The sequence below is a fragment of the Phasianus colchicus genome, chromosome 5, assembly GCF_987193195.1.
Source record: "Phasianus colchicus chromosome 5, bPhaCol1.hap1.1, whole genome shotgun sequence".
NCBI classification, from domain to species: Eukaryota; Metazoa; Chordata; class Aves; order Galliformes; family Phasianidae; genus Phasianus; species Phasianus colchicus.
In genome coordinates this window covers 45,975,757-45,996,497 of record NC_143440.1, presented here as the reverse complement: position 1 = coordinate 45,996,497, position 20,741 = coordinate 45,975,757, and the positions used below count along the sequence as shown (strand labels likewise).

Below are 20,741 nucleotides of genomic sequence, written 5' to 3'. Positions count from 1 at the left end.
GCTTTGTGTTAAGCTAGTGATAAATTATAAATAGCAAGCAAGTAAGTTTGAAAAACAGCACAGAAGTCCTTCTAGCAAGGCTTGCTCACAGTGAAATCCTTAAGCTATACTTCACTCAAAGAAATCAGCTATTATGGCACAAAACATAAGTCAAGCAGGAACATTTCTATATATGACATTTTTAGGATGGCAGGATTCAATTTTTCAACTTTTATCCCCAAAGGAAAAGCAATTCTCCACCATAAAAAAACCTAAGCCCTAGCTTCACTTCAAAATAAGGAAATAAAATGAAGTTTTCACATCCTGCAGCTAACTCTTGTCCCTGCTGGGCGCTGAAGTTGTGGCAAAAGATCTGAGGCTTTCAACCTCATTCAGAAGCATTGGACACGTGTGGCACCTCTGCAAGGGCATGCTCCAAGGTGAACACACATGAGAGAGAAAGCTCAGTAGGCAGCTGTGCTCTGTGCAGGAGCAATGATGTGGCAATCTGTGGCCTATCACAGAATCATAGGGTCATTGAGTTTGGAAAAGGTCACTAAGATCATCTAGTCCTACTATCAACCCATCATCCAACTAAATGATGTCTCTCAGCAGTGCATCTACCCTTTCAGTGAACACCTTCAGGGGTAGCAACTCCAACTCCAACACCTCCCTGGGCAGCCTATGCCAATACTCCACCAAATCAGAGTGGTTCCAGAGATACAGTTGTCCCTCTGGCTTCATCATCTCTTTATCATGCAGAGGTACATATAGAGAAATGTATGAGAAAGAAAAAGGTCACTTGAGCAAGTGGGAATGGGGAAGAAATAACCCAAAGCATTGTAGAACACATACCCCAGGGTGCCAGCTATGAACCCAGAACTCAGTGGCAGAGTATTTGAATGTTTTCATACAAATTAACAATGTAAGCCATTGTGATGAACTCCTCCAAAATAAAATTCTTGTGTTTACAAATACTTCTTGGAAAGTGGAAAACACGTGTTTGCACAGCCACTTCCACCAAGGGCTGCATCAGCTGTGCCTGCCTGTGACCTGGATTCATCCTTGCTTGCTCATGGCAAACGTGGCTGTCCCATTGGGAACAGCACTGCTACTTCCAGGTCCAAGACCCAAGACACATCCCAGAAAGAGTGAGTCATTGAGAACTGTTCAAGAGAAACAGTTTAAGAGCGGCCTACTGTTACAGAGAACTGTATGAGGTGTGTGAAAAGCGAAAGTAGCAAATGTTGGACAGCTGGCAGTCAATAATCGGGTGGCAGAAATAGAGATAGTGGCTGAGTTCACAGGGCTCGGTCTGTCAGAGCCTTACACTGTGCTCAGGAATTCCATCTGGTGAAAGGCAGCTCCTTGTTGGATCAAAGCACTGGCCTGCTCACCTGGGAGTGCTTTACTTTCCTGTCACATATCTGTAAATGATAACACAAGGTGCAGAACTGCAGGGGAGCTGAGGCAAAGCGACTCCAGGAAATAGTAAGCAAACTACTCTGTGGAATCAAGATCTGCTGCCTGTCACAGCAACAAGCTGAGCACTGCAAGTGAGACTACATAAATGCTGGTGTTCACAAGAGGATACTGTGTAATAACCAGAGAGAGAGAAAAGGCTGCAAAGAACTTACTTGACTTTTCTTCTTTAATGTTGTACTCCAGCACACCAGGAGCATCACTTTGAACAGGCACGCGGACCGCAAGGACCATGTTGTTTGCGTTACTGTCTTTCCTAACCAAGAACATCTGAAAAGGGGGAAAAGAAATCAAGCTTAGCTATATTAAATGTGCTTCTGAACATTATTTAAGGTCATTGACAAAGAAATTCTTTATCAGTTCAATCTGTTTTTGAATGGTCTTAGTTTTGTTCTTCTTGGTCAAGCTTTACATTACAAAAAATAACATCTAAAGGGACATTTAGAAGAAATTCAGAGCTGCCAAGGAACCAGCAAAATTTCTATGCATCACCAATGCCCTACTTAAGCCCAAAGCAAACTCTTTCACCAATGGAACAATATAAAGCTGCACTCCCAATTTGTCAAGTGATGCTCCTCATGTAAGTGCCCTAAACCACAAAGAATTCCTAGAATGTCCCGATTGATGTCCAAGCAAGGAAGTCAATTGTACATTGAGAGGGAAAGGATTTAATTGTGGAACCCAAGGCCAAAGGTTCTGGTAAGAACAGTGTCCCATAGCAGAGTTTTAGCACAGGTACAGAAGATCATCCCAGCTGGCATGGGCCCCAGGGGGGTTCTTGTCCAGTCCTCTGGGTGAAGCTATGAGGCCAAACCAAGCTGCTTAAGTTTTCCCAGGGCAGAATTTTGCACACTTGTCTTTATTGTATTTTGTAAATTTCCTGCCAGCTCCAGCCTCGCAGTTTGCCTGTGTACCTCTGGATGGTAGCACCACTATGGGACCAGTGAGATAATGCCAAAAAAAGAAAAAAAGGAAAAAAAAAAAAAAGGAAGAAAGAGAAACAAAGAAGAAAATAAAAAGCAGAAGAGAAGAAAAGAGAAGAAAGGATAAAATAAGAGAAAGAGAAAAGAAAGGGAAAAAAAAAGTAAAGGAAAACAGACAGGAACAAAGAAAAAAGAAATAAGAAAAAAAGAGGAAAAGAGAAAAGGGCAAAGGGAAAAAAGAGGGAAAGGGAAGAAGGGGGAAGGAAGGGGGAAATAAACATATCTTGTTCTTTGCATTGCATGAACTCCCAAACTGTGTTTCTAATTAGAGCTCATTGTCAAGGATATATTTAGCTTGTACCTTGAAACTGCAGATACAAAGTAATCTGTATCCTTATCTGTCTTATGATAGTAGCTTGCAGCAGAAAAGAGTCAAAGCATTTTCATTAAAATGGAATTAAAAATTGGGCTAATTCTAAAGTCTGCATATTAATATTAGAAATGAGTTTGAGTTGATAAAATGATTAATCAATTATAATGCATGGGAAATCTGCCAAGAATACACTAATTTCTTGAAAGAGGAATAAAAAAAAAAACTTGTCTTGAAGCTGAGTCCTTTCTCTGCATGTCTTCCAGTCGTAAGAGCATCTCACGTGTCTTTGAAACAACCATGCCAAACACACGGACTTGATGCAGCTTTGCAACTTCATACAGTGCTGTGGTCTTGGCCTCTGATATTCCAAAGAGTTTGAGTCTCAGGCTCAGGTCCACTGACAGAGCAGAGAAAATCCAAATAAATGCACAACAAATAGGTGCGTGACTGAGGCACAGCTATTTCTAATGCTGGGCAGCTCCTATCTTCTAAACGACAGAATTTCTGCAGTTAGGAGCCATAGAGGCTCTCCTTTCCCTGAATCTTACCATCTGTGTGGTAGAAAAGCCCCTCTAGCACACATCAAGAGACTACCATAGCTTTGGGTCTTAGCACGATCTCATGTCACTTTGGTCAAGCGTTTCATTTGAAATTAAAGGAGAGAAGTGAAACTTGGAAATGAATCACTTCTGTTTTCTGATCATTGAGCCTGGTTGCCATGGCTCCAAAGGCTAAAATTGGACCATGGATGCTAAGATGAGAGGAAGGTGGGCTTTGCTGAGCTGTACCTTACCCTGCTGCCCAGGTCAGGACTGGAACACCAATGAGCCTCTTCCATTTTCACTGGGAGAGGTATGGAGCTGGTTCAGCTTCAGGTGTGCTGCGGGGAGCAGGCAGGAGAGCCAAGACAGCACCAGCACATGCTGTCCAGTGCAGGTGGCAGCCTACTGCTGCTGTGGGGTGCTCTGACATGCCAGCTTGTCATCTGCCTGTGCAGAGTCATGTCCTAAATCATGTTGGAGGAAGGTGTGAGGAAGTGCAGCCAACCATACGCAGGGGTGCATTGGGCCCAGCACTGCCACCTGGGCAAGGACAGGGATTGTCCTGCTCTGCTCTGCTGTGGTGCAGCCTCACTTTGAGCACTGTGTGCATGTCTGTGCTGCAGTATAAGGACATAGAAGAATTAGAGGGTGTCCAAAGGCAGGCTAAGAAAATGGTAAAAGGTATGGAGAGCAAGATGTACGTGAAGAACACCTGAGTTCCCTTGGTTTGTTCAACCCAGAGAAGAGGAGAATGGCGGGCAGCCTACTCCTTGCAGGGAGCAGACTATTAGAGTAGTTTGTACCAAACCTTCCAACATGATTCCTCAGCCTGGTCTAACTGCTCATTTGCTGATACTCTCATCCACTACACCCCTTAAAGACCTCCTGCATTCCTGATGGCTTCACACACAAGCAAAGGCAGCTCTTCCTGTTCCTTTTCTCTCCTTCTCTGAGCCTGAGCTACAACTGAGCAGTCCTCCTGTACTCCTTCCACAGTTAATTCTAGTGGGATTAATTCTGGGGACAGAGATTAGTGAAGAGTGCTTCTTTCTACCCACTCTGTGCCAGACCAACACCCACTCCAAAAATCTCAAGATCTTGGAGATCTTTATGGCTTTCCTCAATCCTCATTCAGTCTTGACTGGGAAGCTTTCCCTCTTGCAAAGTAAGGCTCTTCCTTTTCTTTCTTTCTTTCTCTCTTTCTCTCTTCCTTCCTTCCTTTCTTTCTTTCTTAATGTAAACCATTTATTCTTAAAATTTCTATCTAGAAATAAAATGTAAGCAGAGCTGTGCGTTAAGGCCAGAGGAGAGGATGTCTGCAGAGAAGTGAATCTAGAAAAGCCAGGCATGGGTACTTAGTTTTATGGTGAACAGGATAGCATGTTGTTTCATGGAGATGCCAAGTAAATAAAAACAGGCATAATTTCTTGCTCTCTAAAGCCACTAAGTTTGTCTTATGACACTGTGAGCGGTTAAAGCATCAAAAGGTAGTGGAAACAGAGAATGTAAATTGCTAAATATTTCTGCTTCCACATGAAAAGGAGCACTGCTCCCCTAACCAGCTCCTCCAGGGGCAGGAAATGTGGTCATCTGAAATGAAACCGCTTTGGACTTACCCCTGCTGCTTCGTTGCCAAGAATCGCCGCAGCTCTTTCCTGGTTCATGTTCAGCTGAAGCCAGACAGGGCAGGTCTTGATAAGTTTATCAAGGATGCTGACTCCTGACAGCGAGAGGCAGTTTCGTAGGGAAGTGGCCTGACAGAGATGTGTCTCTTTCCCCTCTTCGCTGGTATCACTGCTGGGGCTGGAACAGAGAAAGGGAGACCCTCGTAAAAGAAGAGCTGCAGATGGGAAACTCTGGGGGAGAAAGGACTACACACATAAACACACAGATACTACACACCACACAAATACACACACACACAGGGCACTTAACAACCAGAGAGCTCCTTGAGGGGCATCAGACAAAAGATGTCTCGTTTTGATAGAGGCAGACTGGGCACAGGGCAGACAGCCCTGACAGACAGATGAGCCCCGTCTGAATGAATACAGCTTCAAGCTAGTGATGCACGCTGCCTTTCAGACCACAGGTTTGCAGAGTGCTTTCTGCTTCCATCTGTGGGTTTCAGCTCATCTGCATGCCTCATCTGAGCAAGGTACCAGCAGCTCTCACTTTCTGGCAGCCCTGCTTTGCTCACAGCCAGGCTGCCTTCAGGTAATCTGCAAAAAGGCAGACCAAGACATCTATCTCACTGTTTAAATCAGCAGCGAGCGCTCCCTGCTCACATTGCTGAGGCTGTGCTGGTCAGAACGGCTGGTGGCCACAGAGATGTGTGTGTCCCTGCCACTTATTCTCAACTATGTGTGAGACATAAGAATACTGAAATTTCACTGTTGAGAATACTAAAGATGTGGGATGTGCTGTCCTTTAGATTTCTGTTCTGAACAGAAAGACAGGGAATTAATTCAGTTTTCAGTCCCTATGGTTTAATGGCAAAATGACATAAAATGCTGATTTCCAACACAAAGTTCCACAAAGTATTTATACATGTGCTTAACACTGCAGGCAGGTCTGAGATTTCTGCTGGATGAAGCTATAGATTCATGCATATGGCTCATCATTTATGTAAGTAATTGATTGTGAAAGTAAAGAAAATGGAGAGAACATACACATAGTACCATGTTTTCTGCACCAGTTTTGCTGCTTATATGCAAGAGCTAGAAAGAGCAGGACTCTCACTTTTGATTTGCTGTTATTTCAAGACTTATTCATGTTCCTTTTTTTTTTTTTTTTTTTTAAGATACAGATCTTAAAGTAGTACATTTAAAGTGAGGTCAGACTTGATCTACTGAAAGAGTTCCTTCAAAGGCTCAATGTACCACAGCATGCTTGTCCCAAATTTTACCTTTTATAAAAATAGCCTTTCAAATCCCAAATCTTATTTTTAGTAGTTTTTTTCTTAGAAAATGTATGCTTCTCTTGCAATCCCAATTGCTGATTCAGGATATTAGTCCACCCTCTTGACTTTAATCAGTTCATTTTCAATGTCAAGGCAAAGACAATAATACAAATGAGAGAACTATCTCCCATTCTTTAAACATCAAGCACTTAAAAAAACACAAATAGAAATAAGTCAAATGCTTTCTTTTTGCTTGTGATAAAAGTCAAGTAGGTGAGGAAATTTCCTTTATATATGATAGAACATGATTTTAAACAGTATAATCTGAGCAAGCAGTAAAACAGTGGAGGAGAGCTTTCAGAAGGAAAGTTTTGCCTCTTGCTTTTCTTTTCTTATAGCACAAACTAAAGGAAACATCTAGTAACCATACAAAAGAAATGTGCTAGATGGCAACATTCATACTTGGTAATGGGTAAGAAGTAACAAGCTGAAGGAAAACAAAGGTGAGATATAGAGAAATGTGCCATAAGGTTGTTATACAAAACTGCTCCCTGTATTAGTCACCCAGTTGTGAATCTGATCTTGCCAATGATGTGTGAAACACAAGGCAGAAGGAAGCTGGTGCTGGTAATGCCCTGCTATGTCAGCAGGAGGTGACATGCATTGCACCAGCTCCAGTGATGCTGAACTTCATTACCCTTTGACCATGTAATGGGAAGAGGACCAGCAAAGCACCAATACTCAGGAATACCATCATCTGGTGGGAATCGAGGGTATCAGCAAAGGCTGTGAAATAACCCAGAGCAGCTCAGACTTGGAGATGAGCTCATGGCCTTCCCCGTGGGAAAACCCAGCCTTGATGTGGGCAGAGGAACCCACACCCCTGCCAAGTGCATGGACTGGTTGGGGTCCTGCTCACAGCACCAACGTGGTCTTGGCAGCCAGAACAACAGACCTGGGAGGAAAAATAACAGAGCTGAACTCACAAAGCATGAGGTTGCACATAGGGCTCATCATCTAAGCGTTAGAGAACAGATGAGAAATAGAAAAGCATTCTAAACTTGACATCTAGAAAGTTGAATGGTCAGAAAATATTTGTGTTAATACATTGCATGGTTTGAGTGTTGGGATTTTCAGTGCAGATAATTAAAGGTGGTGGATGAGGCTTTTTGGCAGAACAGGAACTCAGCCTTTTGGGGGCCCTCAGGGAGGAGAATCCTTTTAGGGGGGAATCTGGCCCTCGGAATCCAGCCCAGCAAAGAAGGAAGGATGCAGGCTGTGATACCTATGCAGGAACATCCCACCAAAATGGAGGCTGTAACAAAGGGAAAGTAAAAAGAGTAATTAATGGAGTCATATTAAAACAGAGAAACGTCGGGCTAGATGCTTCCTGACAGTGAGTTAAAACAGATGATGGATAAGTTCCCAAGAGAAGGAGGAGAGAAATGCATTGCCCAGGTCTCTTAAAACACCATGCTTAGAGCACTAGCAAACACTCTATTGAGCCAAATCCTGTGCTGGTTAAGAAATGGGAATGAGTGACTGAACAGACCTTTTTCAGCTGTAATGCCGTGACCCCTGACACACCAGTTGATGCAGTTACAGCACCAGACTTCTTTCCTGGGTACAGCTGTCACAAAGATCCAGATGCCAGGCTGTGGGAGTGCTTAATCCACCAATTTAATCTGGCTCTGTGGTAGCTCTGGTAGCTGCAGAGAGAAGAGGGAACATGGGCAGCTCCCAGGTTCTTGCTGTGCTGCCAGTTGAAGGGATTTGTGGGGCTGTTGCAGTGAGCAGCCAGCTTTTGCTTATTTCTCTCAGATTTCACTCGTTGGATGATTTCTAGGCTCACAGTTTCAAGAAATAACACAGTGTGTGTTAACTCCCTCCTTCTTCTCCTACCTTCCCAGTAAACCCTTTAACTGATACAGGTGCTGGCTTCTGTTACACGATGTGAAGCTGACCCTAGAGCTGCTGGCTTTTCATTCCTTTTTTGAGTTCTTACTGCAAAGTACTTTGAAATCTTGTAGCCACTCTGCAAAATGAACTCAGCTGGGACACAGGAAACTGCGTGTTGCATACTGATTGGCAACACAGATTAATTAATTGCACAGTGATTATATTCACACACCTGCCCAAGTTTGGCAGAAGGAATCAGGTTGCTAGGTTCTAAGTAATCATAATGACAATGGTGATTTGAATTACTGCACAGTGACTGTGCACTGAAATGGCTATTGTTTTAGAAACGAAGAGCCACACTTGCCAGCTGAATAATCCTAGAAATCATTAGAATTGCAAGGGGATACATTTCACCAAATTTCATGCAGATCTGGGCATGCCTTTGCAAGGGACTTCAGAGAAAGCTGCTGATGCTTTTGGCACCATTGTCTTCCTGGCTGCACTGTGTAGGCCTGGTCACTCTGCACTGCCCAGGGGCAGCTGCAATGCACAGAAGCTGTGTGCAATAGCAGTGGGAGCTGTCAGATGAGCTAGATCACAGTTTCCATCCATGTGGATGTATGGAACACGTTCACTTTTGTGAAAACTGCAAGTGGAGCAACACTCTTTGCAAGGAACACAGGAGCTGAAGGAGGAAAAGCTAGAATTTCCTGAAGCAGACACACCAGGCATGGTGGAAGCAGACAGACAGCACTGGTAATTCCTTTGGCTGAAAGAGAGAGCTGGGAGCAAGAAGCTTCATGGAAAGTATCATGATGGTGCTGAGATTACACGACTAAAAATACTGAGAGAAAACTCACAGCTCCATTTTATGCCATGTTCATAGCCAACCCAGCTGGACTCAGTTACAGAGCTCTGCACCACTGGTGATAGAAACAGATTATTGTATTCCTTTATTTCATAGTCTCCTTCATGCTGAAAAGGGTATGAAGTTCTGAACCTAGCCCATCAGAGAAGGAATAGTCAGTTATAAGAGAAGCAGCAAGAAAGTGCACTAAGGTTTCCTCACCAGAGCCATGCTACATACGTAGCTACCCATTCTTGGCTTAATATTACTTCTGGTTAAATAGAATCATTAATATTCTTTATTCTGACAACTGTGAATTCATGTGCTGCTACTTTCAGTTTACTGAGGAGGGAGGAAAATTATGCAGTGCTCAAGCTAACAGACATAAATCTTTATTTTACTTCTATCTTAGATGTAGTCATTTATCAGTGCCTTCCCTTCATTCTCATAAGGCAGCCAATCTTTGCTTCTGTGATCAGTTTAGATCAAAGTAACCCAAAATGGAAGAGAGAGATTCATTTAATTTATTTAATTTATGGGCCTTGCTTAATGTTTTACCTACTTCCCAAAAGCTGATAGGATGGAGGTCAGGATCCAATGTAGAACTTCTTGAGATATTTTGTCACAAAACAGAGTACTAAGAAAATAAGCGGGCCAAAAAGTGATCCATGGAAAGTCCCACAGCACAATAACTAACCTTATCCACTAAATGCAGACATTCAGACTTCACTAACACTTCTTTCATAAAAGAACCAAAATACCAGACACGTATTAAAAAAAATCCACAACACAAATGAAACAGCCAAAAAGCAGTGAGAGAGGAAAGTTCCTGAGCTGACTGCCACTCTTCAGTTAAAAATAAAAAATCATTTCCTCTTAGGTTTGCAATAGATGAAGAAAAGATGTAGGCAGGTAAGCAAATTACAGGAGGTTCCTGCATTGCATAGTTCTAAGAATTGGATAATGGAAGTGACGAGATGCTCAGTGTGTCCTGTGAAGCAGGCTTTGCTCCATACCTTGCAGAGCACTGTGTTACCAGTCCACCTTGGTATTGCCTGCGTAGCTCAGGAAGCAGTGCTTCTCAAACTGTGGTCTGCGGACAGCCTGTGGTTGGCAGAGCACTTCCTCTTCTCACTGCTCTCCTTGTTTCCACTCCAGCTTTTATGTCCACTCTTCATTTGTCTCTGACCCAAAGTTGATGCCCCACATGTCCCAACCTCTCCACTCAGCCCACAAACCCCCTGCTCAATAGCCACAGCAGCAGCTATTCCGGCTGCCAAAAGGTGAAAGGTATGGTAAATCCCCTCATAGTTCAGCAATCATCTCTGTTCCCCACTTACTTCATTTTCTGACACTAACACCCTCAAGTTCAGCAGTGAAGGTTTGCACCTTGCAATTGAAGACTCACTTATATAAAGTCTTCATTACTCACCAGGGATTTCCCAGCTGCTCACCCCTGTGAACACCAGCACACACAGACTGCAGGCATCCCCCACCCTCCAGCTGGATCCCACCTGGACTCAAGTGGAGCAAGTCCTAGCCTGTCTGAGAGCTCTGCTGGTGGGCACAGAGGGATCAGGTGTGGAAGAGCTCACTTGATGCTAAGCCACTGGGCACAGAAATCAACAGAAGTGATCACAAAAACGAGGAAGTACTACTGCACATCATGGGTGAGCAGTGTAACCACTGATGTACAGGTGGAAGTAATGGATGTATCAAACTATCAGGTACATGCAGCCACAACAAAGCAGTGGCAATATCCCTGTCAGGGCCTCTGGTTTGGCCCTATCAACAGCCTTCCTTTGCTGGAGCCTTATAAGGAGGAGGGAGGTGTGTATATTAGAAGGAACTGCATGTTCACAAGAAAGCCAAACAAAAGGTGAATGAGCTCACATAACCACCAGTACCCAGCCTAGCTCTACTAGCAAACCAGCAGTCCCTCACTGACAGCCATGACGTGGGCAGGAACAAGATAAATACAAGCATAAAAATTCCCTAAAGGAAGAGGCCTTTCAAAACCCTTCTTTTCCGCAGCCCAGCTGTTTCCTGCATTCAAGAATGTAGAAATGAACACAGCTGGCATATGGTGCATGTGAGCATCACAGGGAGCTGGGGCAGACATATTCTACTGGTGTAACATGCCTTGTACTTCACTCGCTAATTTTACTGTTTTCTTTGTCTAACCTTGCACACACAAACTTCTGCATTCAACAATTTGTCTCAAAATATCTTATCAACTGTCTTTCTCTTCAGTAAAAACACATTCCAGTCTTAGCAAATTACCCCTGTACAAGGTTTTCTGTCCTTCTCCTTAATAACAGCAGACAGTGGCTGTCTTAAAGATAAATTCTTCTCCCCTGTATTTGTAATCAGAGCTCTTGGGCTATTTGTCTTTTGCCTGTTTCAAACCCAAATAATTCTCTTAGGAATTTCCTCATATCAGCAAACCTGAAGAATGAAGGATAATTTGTGGTTCTGCAAGGCACTTTTGCTGCAAAGAAGAGAACTTCTGAAATGCAAGCCTAGCCAGAAGACATTTCTGCCAAGGCCAAAGAAGCCAAAGAAAGCAAGTTTTCCTTAAGAAAAGTAGTTGCTTTAACTTCCCTGGAAAGATTTGAGAGGTGCAGGAACTAGAAATAAATGTTTGGAAGAAAAGAAATGATTCCCTGAGGTGTAAGAATAAAATAAAATCAGCAACCTTTTGGTGGTGTCAGAAGGGCCCAGCTAAGACACCACCTGGGCAGATTAATTTTTTCCATGCCTTTCAGATATAAGCAATGTGCTGGAAGCTCGAAGCACCCCCTCTTTGGCTGCAGGGCCTTGGCTATTGATGGAGGTTTCACCTTGCTCTTTTCCAGCTCATCAAGCATGAAAGGAAAAGGGGAACGAAAACCCTGGGAACGTTTTTTTCTGTATTGCATTCAAAGAGGGGAAAGGGAAATGGAAAACAAAGGAGACTTCATGAAGAATATACTGTAACATGGCTTACATAAAACCATTCTGTTTCAAACGCTACATATAAAAAAAGTTGCATGACTGGTCTGAGAGAAAATTAAAAATCTAGCCAAAATATTAAAAGTTACACAATATTATAAAAGTCGTAAGATAATTATAAAAGCAGTGGCTTTCCTCATCTTGTGAGTGGATTTAGTGTAGACATATGAGACACTTGAGCAGTTTTCCCCTCCTCCTAGGAAAGACCCACAAATGTTTATCTCAGTGATGATTTGCAACTAGAAATGGCCATTTCATTGAAGGAAATAAATCCACTGAACTTTCATCATGCAGCATTTCAAGGAGCAGAGCAAAGGCCTTCAGAGGTGTGAGGCTGGTGCTCTTCTTATTGAGTTAAAGGGCCTCAAACCAGTCAATCAGTCACTTAAACACAGATATTCATATTTTGGGTAAGATTTTCTTCCAGCATCAGTGTGAATGCATTTAAACACCTGGTGCTGTTTGTAAAACAAAAATCTAAATCTATGGACATACTCTTTATCATCGCTTATCCTTACTCCAGCACTTTCTTATTCCACATGTATAATTTTGATTAGGCACTGGAAAAAATGTTTATTTCTTGCTTTGTGATCTGACAGGATCTCTGCCTGCATTCACACTGAGGTGAAGTTAGAGATTGGTTTTCCTAAGGGAAGAAGACAAAGAAGAAAACAGCTTGTTGGGATATTTCAACAGTGTGGAAAGTTGGTGAGAGGTGCTGGTGTCCCTGTGCAAAGATGGGAGTTCTGGTTTGCTGGGCTAAGCTGAGTGATGTGCCTGCAGATGGGCATGGCCCTCATTATCATGTGCTGATGGGCAGCCTGGGACTATTAGGACTTGCTGGAGCAGGTGTCAGACACTGCCAGCTGTCTCTGAGGCAGCTTGGAGCTCAGCATGTGAGCACATGCTGTAAGGCAGTAAGGAAGTCTGTCAGCTCCCACAGCCCCAGCTAAGTCATTGACTGGACCTCAAACTTGTTTTAACAGCGTTTATAGTCACTTGACCATCAGGGCTGAGACATAAATAGACCATGACCCAAGACATGCCTTCACAGCAGTTAGACTGTTGCCATAATTATGTCCTCCTCAAAACATCCTGCTGTGGCTGCTCTCCCCTCCCAGCTGCCATTCGTGTCTGACATGGGGGGTGTGGGTCCTTGTGCCAGGCACAGCTCCCTGACCAGCTCCCTGCTTTTTGTCTGGAAAGGTTAGCAACAAGATCCGGTCAAAAAGTATCCTGTCAGAGGAAGTATTAGGATGGGAGTTCAGTACAGAATGCCCTATGTTATATGTTTGTCCTCTGGACAGGAAGGAAAGGAACCCAAAGCCAACCTCTTTCTTGTCTGCTGATTCAGCAGGAGAAGCTCTGAGCTTTGCAAGGTGTCTGTTATTTTGCGTGGAGCATTGTGAGTGACAGATTCCTTGGAGAGAACTCAAGGGAAAACAAAGGAAAGAGAGAAGAGAGAAAAGAATTCTTGGCAAGCAAGATGAAAGGTTGGGCCAAGTCCCAGGCTGTCATTTAGCCAAATATGTGGGACAACCTTCTTTTGCCTACAAGTCTGATAGCAATTTGCAGATCAGTGTTGCAGGTAGCCAGCAGAGCTGTCAGTCTCCAGACACTGCTATTTTTTGGTCTCCGTTTCCTTGGTGAAGTTTCCCAAGCAGCACTCAACTTAACCCAGCTCACAAGGGGCAGTGACTGCTTCTTGTTCTGCCAAAAGTTGCCTTGCAGATCCCCTACATTTGGCAAGGTTTCCCCAGCATCCAAAAAGCTGTATTTAGTTGTTTTTAACAAAACACTTGAAATTCCCCAGTAATTCCTTATTCTTGCAAAAGCAAGTAGAAAGTACCAATTAACGTGGTCAGGGGATTATTTCAAGTAGCAATACAGGTCTTTCAACCCCACCAGAAGTAACATTGCCCCACAGACCCTGAGGAATTAGAGAGCAAATACCAGCAGCCCGAACCCTTGCAGGACCAGATCTGAGCAGAATTGCAGTCCTGCCTCAGAGAACAACTCTCAGGGCATGGTTTCATGTTCCTGCAAATTCAGGGTAATGGCAGGACATTGCTGAAGGTGCAGTCCCCTGACCCCACTTGGACATATTCCCATCACTTCACTTTTGTTGCTCCACTTGCCTCAGATTGAGAGGCAAGGACATTGGTTCAGCATCCTAATCCAGCAGAAAACTCACCCACCAAAAAGAAAAGGCTTTCTGAGAATTGGATTCTGTTTCTGGCCTTACCCCAAAACTTAAAGGATGGTCTGGGGAAAGGCCAGGGGTTAAATGCTTAACAACAATCCAGGGAACTGGGCTACAGAGTGACTATAACCAAATCAGCTCATGCCTCAGTTTCCCTTCCTTCAGTAGCTGTAGTGAATATCTATCTTTGAATGGTTGCTCTGAGAGGATTAACATTTAGGAAACACCCAGTTTGTACAGCATAAACTCTCTTTGTACATACAAGTGCTTTATGTTAATCTTACAATGTTAGTGAAAACATCTTGCCCATTTTAAAGCTATCAGTAATGCAGAAAGCAGAAATCCTTTACTCAGACATAAATACACTCCCTGTTCAGCTGAACGGTGATGGAAAGTTTGGGAAAAGCACACTGCAGTGTGTATGCATACATTCATCTGTTTGAGAAGAGCTACATTCTTTAGCATTCCCTGGCTCGCGTACATCTAATAGAATATTTAGGAAAATGTGACTAACATAACCAGCTATGCAGTGTTCACATCTGCTAATCCTTTGCTGCTCAAGTAATCATCTTCCCTTGCAAAAAAGATTTATACTATTTTGGGTGCAGGCAAAGAGGAGCTAAGCACTCCAAACTTCTTGCAGCTGAAACCCCAAGGGAGGTATTACCTTAGCATCCCCACTCTGGCAAGATATTCTGACTGAGGGATCCCATTTGTGGAAGTGGGTAGAATTACCTTGGGTAGCTCAGAGAGATACAAACACAGAGGAAAGGCTTGTAGCTGCAGTATTTACCATATTGGGCGATGCCTGTTGCTCTATTATACTTGCACAGCTTAAATAACGCTGCTTACTTGACCACAGCTGCTTTGCAGTGTTATTTATCCTGAACTCATACACACATACGCGCACACAAACTTCACAGTCAAAAACACCAGCTGAAAGCTTGCTTTGTCCCTCTGAAAAGTAAGTACCCAGCAGCCTGAGATGGATTTCTGTCTCAGCTCCTCTCTGCTGGAGTTGCTCTGGACTGACACCAGCACACAGCTCAAATATAGCCACATGCATGCTTGTGCTGTATGGATTGCCAACAACAGGGAGAAGGTGATGGGACAACTGTGGTAAAGAGAGGTAAAATCAGGAAGTCTTGAATTGTTGGATGATTATTGAAAAATAAGCACCAAATGCTCAGCAGTCTACTTATCTGCACTGCAGTAGCATCCCTAACCCTCTGTAAGAATAAGGACATGCTCACTGCTGATTACAGCCCTTACCCCAAACTGTTTCAGTGCTGCAAAACACACTGTGGCAAACAGATGTGGCTGCATTGCCCTTGAGGAGAAATCCATCCATAATCCCACCTCCTCAGGGGTCAGCTCCAGTGTGAAGGCCCAGCCAGCTGGAATCCCATGGGTGGAGAAGCTGAAGGAGGAGGCAGGTGGATTTTGTGTTTGGTTACAGAAAAGTGACTCTGTAGGGACCACAGCCAGCTGTGAGAGGTCATGGGAGCTCCTTTGAACCCTACAAAGCATGTGTGTGTGCACTGGGTGGGGTGGACAGAAGTTGAACTAAAGACAAATGAGTGATCTAAAGCCCTGAGATGTCCCTCCAGAGATACAAGAATTGCCATTGAATTGCCTTTTAAGCATGACTTTGCATTAACTGCTTCCACTGGTTCTTGATAGTCTTCTTAAAGCTACTCTTCCACAGTAAAACAGTCTTCATCCGTTCTTCTCAGTTTTAATCTGTAGTTATTCTCTGAAGGTAAATCTAAAGTCTTTGCAGCATGAATGCTTCAAACATATAGTTAGGAAAGTCTGATGAGCCTTCAGGGACACTGCACAGCTTTTAGTCACCTTTGATGACAATACCTACCCTCTTCTCACCGATCCATCTGCAGATTCTGTCACAGTTCCTGTGGTCAGTTATTCTGAACAGCTGCTTTTTCTTTCTAGTTACCCCTCCAGAGAAACTTTTCTTTCTATTCCCAAATGAAAAAACCCTTCTCTCTTCCAAAATGGCTAAACCTTTGTGACGGGCAGTATGTTGGCCTAGTTTCACTAACTCACTTAAGTTTCTGTGCTCTGTAGCAGTCTAAGCAGGAAAGCACTTAAAGCTCTGGGAAGTGAATCTTGATGCAGCTTCTTTTTCTAATAGATTCATTTTAATTATTTGCTTTTCATGTCTTTTCTTTTAGTTCATGTTTAGTTCCTTCTGAGTCTCACAAGCCTATATTGTTGACCTCATAAGAGGCATCTATATTCATGGATGAATACACAGGCAAAATAAATCCTCTTTTAGATATGTGAGCTATATACATATGGTGTGGTAAAGGTTGAAGTGAACCCAAATTTGTGCCAAGCAGAAATTTGTGCCTCAGAGCTACTCTCTGGGACACACTGATCAAAGTGAATATCAGTACATACAGAGAGAGACAGGTGCATGCACTCATGTGCATTTTACAGTCCACACTGCCTCTAGGTTGGAAAGCCAGCAATACAAAACTGTGTGTACCCACTTGGGACAGGAAGTGAGAAACTATCTTTAGCTGAAATTGTAGTGGAAAGGAAGGCTGTTTATGTTCATGTCTGCATTTCTATGAACACTGATATGGGACTGTCTGCAGTGATGAGGAATTCCCCACGCAAGGTCAGTATTTCTAGCATGGTCTGTGTCCTAGAAAGAGAAAGGACAGTTGTTTTTTGCTCTAGCACACTGTTGCACAAAGTGCTCAAAGCAGTTGCTAAGGTTGGTGGTGATCACGAGACGAGTGAGCAAACATACTTTTCTGTTGAATAAATTCCAGGGGATTTCAAATCCATTCTCTGAAGGCATCAAACTCACGTGTCTTTACGGAGCACCTCTTTCTTTGTGTGTTTACAGTAATTTGCTGATCCTGGTGCAACACATAGCCATTTCCTTCCTGAGTAGCATCATCCTCTGGGAATGGAAAATTTCCTCCTTTATCAGAGCTTGACAGACAGCAGAGTGATTTGATAATACTGATTTGTTTCCAGCTGCCAACCCCATCTAAACACTGCATCTCACACATTCCAGGTTGATGTTTTCTTTGAGCAGCACTTTGCATTGTCCCCCAGACGTCCTAGGGCCAACAGAACTTGTCCACTAATTCAAATCAGGTTAGTTTATAGTTCTTCTCATAGGACAGTTCTAGAGAAAACTTAGGGGTTTTTTGTTTGTTTTTTAACTGTTTTATCTGTAAGTGTTGGCATTAGATTTATTTACATCACTACAGAGCGAGGTGCATGATCTTGCAGGAGAGATACTTGTTAGGCGACATTTTTTGGCTGGCAAGTTATCTACAAGATCCCATTCCAGCATAAATGATGAGTTTGACAGAGTGCTTACCAGAACTGTTCTCTGGTTTCCTCTGCACAGGAGATCAGATTAGATAATCAAAATAGTCCTCTTTGAAGCTAAAATCTGTGAACCAATATGAGAGGTTCAATTCTCAGACTCCTCCAGTTCTTCATTTCTTTGTTCTACATAAATTGCATGAAATCACTGTTAATTATGATGGTAGACATGTTGCAGAAGAGATGTACAATCATCGCTTCATTAGCTAGCCTGGTCACCCAGAAAGTGAGAACCACTGTAACTCATCCCAATAGCCTTAACCAGCCACTATCCTGAAAGACTATTTATATTTGCACACTGCAGGTGACATCTGCCTCAGCTCCTGTCTGCTCTTCTCATCATCTCCTCCATGCATTTACCAGATGTTGGAATGGAAGCATATACCTTTTCATGAAACCATAGTCACCAGGCTCAATCAGCTCACATTTCTCCAGATGTTTTGTGATCTCATCACTTATTAATGTTCCTAGCTAAGTTAGCTCGACTCTAGGTCAGGATCAGTGGTTATAACCTCACCAACCCGTTTTAGAAGAATTCACTAAGATTGATTTCTGTTAGTTACCCTTAGTTATCCTCCTCCCCACAGCCATCTCTGTGGAGCTTTTAGTTTTGGACATAGATTTCTCCCCAGTCTTACGGCCATTTCAGAGGTGTAAGTCAGCAAAACTTCCCTATTAATTTGCTACGAGCAACATAAACTCCTTCAATCATTACTAGGAATAGACACATGGATACCTTCCAAATTGCCAAGATACTTCTGTAACGATTTGCACTATCATAGTTCTGTGCACGTAAGAAAGCTTTCATGTTTAATTAATACCCTGAAGACCCGGGTGGATAAAAGCACAATCTCAGCAATTGCTCGTGCAGTTTTTCTGCTCAGAATTTTAAAATTGGGCCCAAACTCTCCATCAGCACCTTACCTCTACTACCATTTCTTTTCAAAGTTATCGGTTTTGTCTACAAATACTTCAAATTAACAGAAAATTAGTCAGGATTAATTCTGTAATGTGCTGGAGGCTACAAAGTATGCGAGCTGAAGTGTAATTTTGAGGATCGTCAGGAATATTGTGGCACGTAAATGGAGCTGAAACAGAATTTTTAAATACATAAATTCTTATTTAAGAGTGGGAGATAATATGGTGGATAAAAAAAGACAATCAGTTGCTGAAATAAGGGAATGTTGTTAAATTGTTCAAATTATCACTTATTTATGAACCACATGTGCCATGCCCATTCATACTTCAACATTCCTGGAATCACTTGTTTACTGCCCACGTCCAGGGCTTATGTCTTATTTGCTCCTGCAGCTCTAAACTGAAGGCAAATCTTTGCAAGCATGTGGCTCCAACCAAGCTGAGAAAGAGATAAACAGTATAAATCTTCCACTTTCTCAGTCTGTGGCATCTTAGCTATCACAAATGCAGGGAATATCTGCAAAGTGCAAATTCTTTGGATTATTGAATTCCTCCTGTCGCTCTACTGTGATTGGCTTCTTTTATTTTTCTCCTTAAGGCTGTGTGCGTGATCTTTATCCTTTAGTGTTTGACAATAACTCGAACTGAATAATTGTACCTTTGAACAGGAATGACATTGTTCCTGGCAACTTGGTAAAAAAAGTGAAGTCAAAAGTAATGAAAGCAGGGTTTTCCTCCTGTCCCCTTCACTCCACGTGCTGGAGAGCAGTGGGAACAGTGCTATGGTGGAGCTATAGCTGCCTGCCAGCACCATTTTTACCCCCTTTTTGAGTTTGACTTGCAGCATACTCAGTGACTGAAAATGCAAGCATAACACATCCCTCAACCTATACAGCTTCTTCTACTGCACCCATCATAGACACATCTGGGAGCTCTTACTCATGGGAAAGAGGCTAAGTGTATCAGACAGATAAAAACCACTCTTATTATCTGGTATTACATGTTTTTCCAAGGAAGGTGATGGAAGTTTTCAGCAGCTATGTCATTTTCCCCCGATTGTTTTCAACAGGAAACAGAAATGCTCAGCTTCAGGAATCAGCTTTAAGATATAACTGAGCCTTGGTCAGATTCCAGCCTGATCCTGGAGTCCCAGCAGCTGACTGTCCTCCAAATCAAAACCATTCTCTCCCCCAGTGTTTTCTCAGAGCGTGAACCTGCAAGGTGCAACGCCTGTCCACCAGGAGCAAGGAAAGCCTGGAATCTTTTCCTAACCAAAAGTACACCTGAAGTCTCCTGGGAGGCTGCGGACACGGTTTGTGCATACCTTCATTACGCAGAGCTGGAATGACTGCCAGCTCGCATGGATGCCCTTGCCCAATACTCAGCATTTCAGCAGAAATAAAGCAACCTCCCAGGAAAGATTCATAGCATTTCCAAAAGCACAGATCTCTCTTCTGTCCTTTGCCCTAAATTGCAGCTCAATTTGTGCTTATTCTCCCCTAAATAGCTGAGATTCAAGCTAAATAAAGGTAGCGCTGTTTGTTTTCAGCTTGAACACGTTAGCTAAAGGAAATACTGTAAATTACAGCATGAACATGCCACACCAGTGCGAATGTGCAGCTGAGAGCTCCCCAGCCAGCTTGCAAATGCAGCTGAGAGCTTTGTTAAGTGGGAAAAGCAAAGCAACGTAGTTATTAGACACAAACAGTCATGTAAGTTTCAGGACTTACCCTGAGTCATCCCTGGCTCCCTCGTCTCCGGCTGATGTTTTCATCATTACAGCAAACTTTAAGACACTCTGTTTCACAGTGGCTTCAGAGTTCCTTGGTAAAGAAAGCAATTCCTTTCCATCGCTGAGCAGAACATCCACATCCTTTGGTTTTATATTGAAGATGATATTTCAAGGGGCAGCAGGGGGAGGATGTTTAAAACCAACTTCAGGCTCAGTAATATCGGAGGGCAGACGACTAAACAGGGACTGAAATGAAAGCAAACTACCAAGAAGGTCTGATTTTAGCCTCTCTTCTTTCTACTTCCTGTATTTATACGAACGGGGGATTTCAGGAAGAGGCAGTCTTTGGTGGTCAAGGGTGTGTGTGTGTGTGTGTGTGTGTATTAGAAAGCCATATTTAGTAGTGAAGGCAGGTTAACCTTATTAGAAAGAAGGGCCTGAAACTGTCAGCTTCTACTTTGTTTCTCTAACTTAAGTAAATACAGGGGAGTTTGTTTTACAGACTACAGGTATATCAGTAGGCAACAGAGCATGGTGAACTTTGTAAAGGATTTTATAAGGCAGCAAAGCATTAA

The 20,741-nt window shown here is 43.0% G+C and overlaps 1 protein-coding gene across 2 annotated transcripts in view; it reads right to left on the bottom strand.

Moving 5' to 3' along the window:
- Window positions 1–20,429, bottom strand: part of RIN3 (Ras and Rab interactor 3) — a 55,815-nt gene extending 35,386 nt beyond the window's left edge. Inside the window, exons 1-3 of one of the 2 annotated variants that reach the window (XM_031593071.2) lie at window positions 20,165–20,429; window positions 4,916–5,102; window positions 1,617–1,731 (exon numbers count right to left, since the gene is read on the bottom strand). In XM_031593071.2, coding sequence (XP_031448931.1) covers window positions 1,617–1,731; window positions 4,916–5,102; window positions 20,165–20,211 — 349 coding nt within the window. In that variant the 5' untranslated portion in view covers window positions 20,212–20,429. Of the gene's footprint in view, window positions 1–1,616; window positions 1,732–4,915; window positions 5,103–9,960; window positions 11,489–20,164 lie in introns of those variants that run through there. The other variant, XM_090141511.1, reaches the window with a different exon arrangement.
- Between the last annotated feature and the right edge of the window lie 312 nt (window positions 20,430–20,741).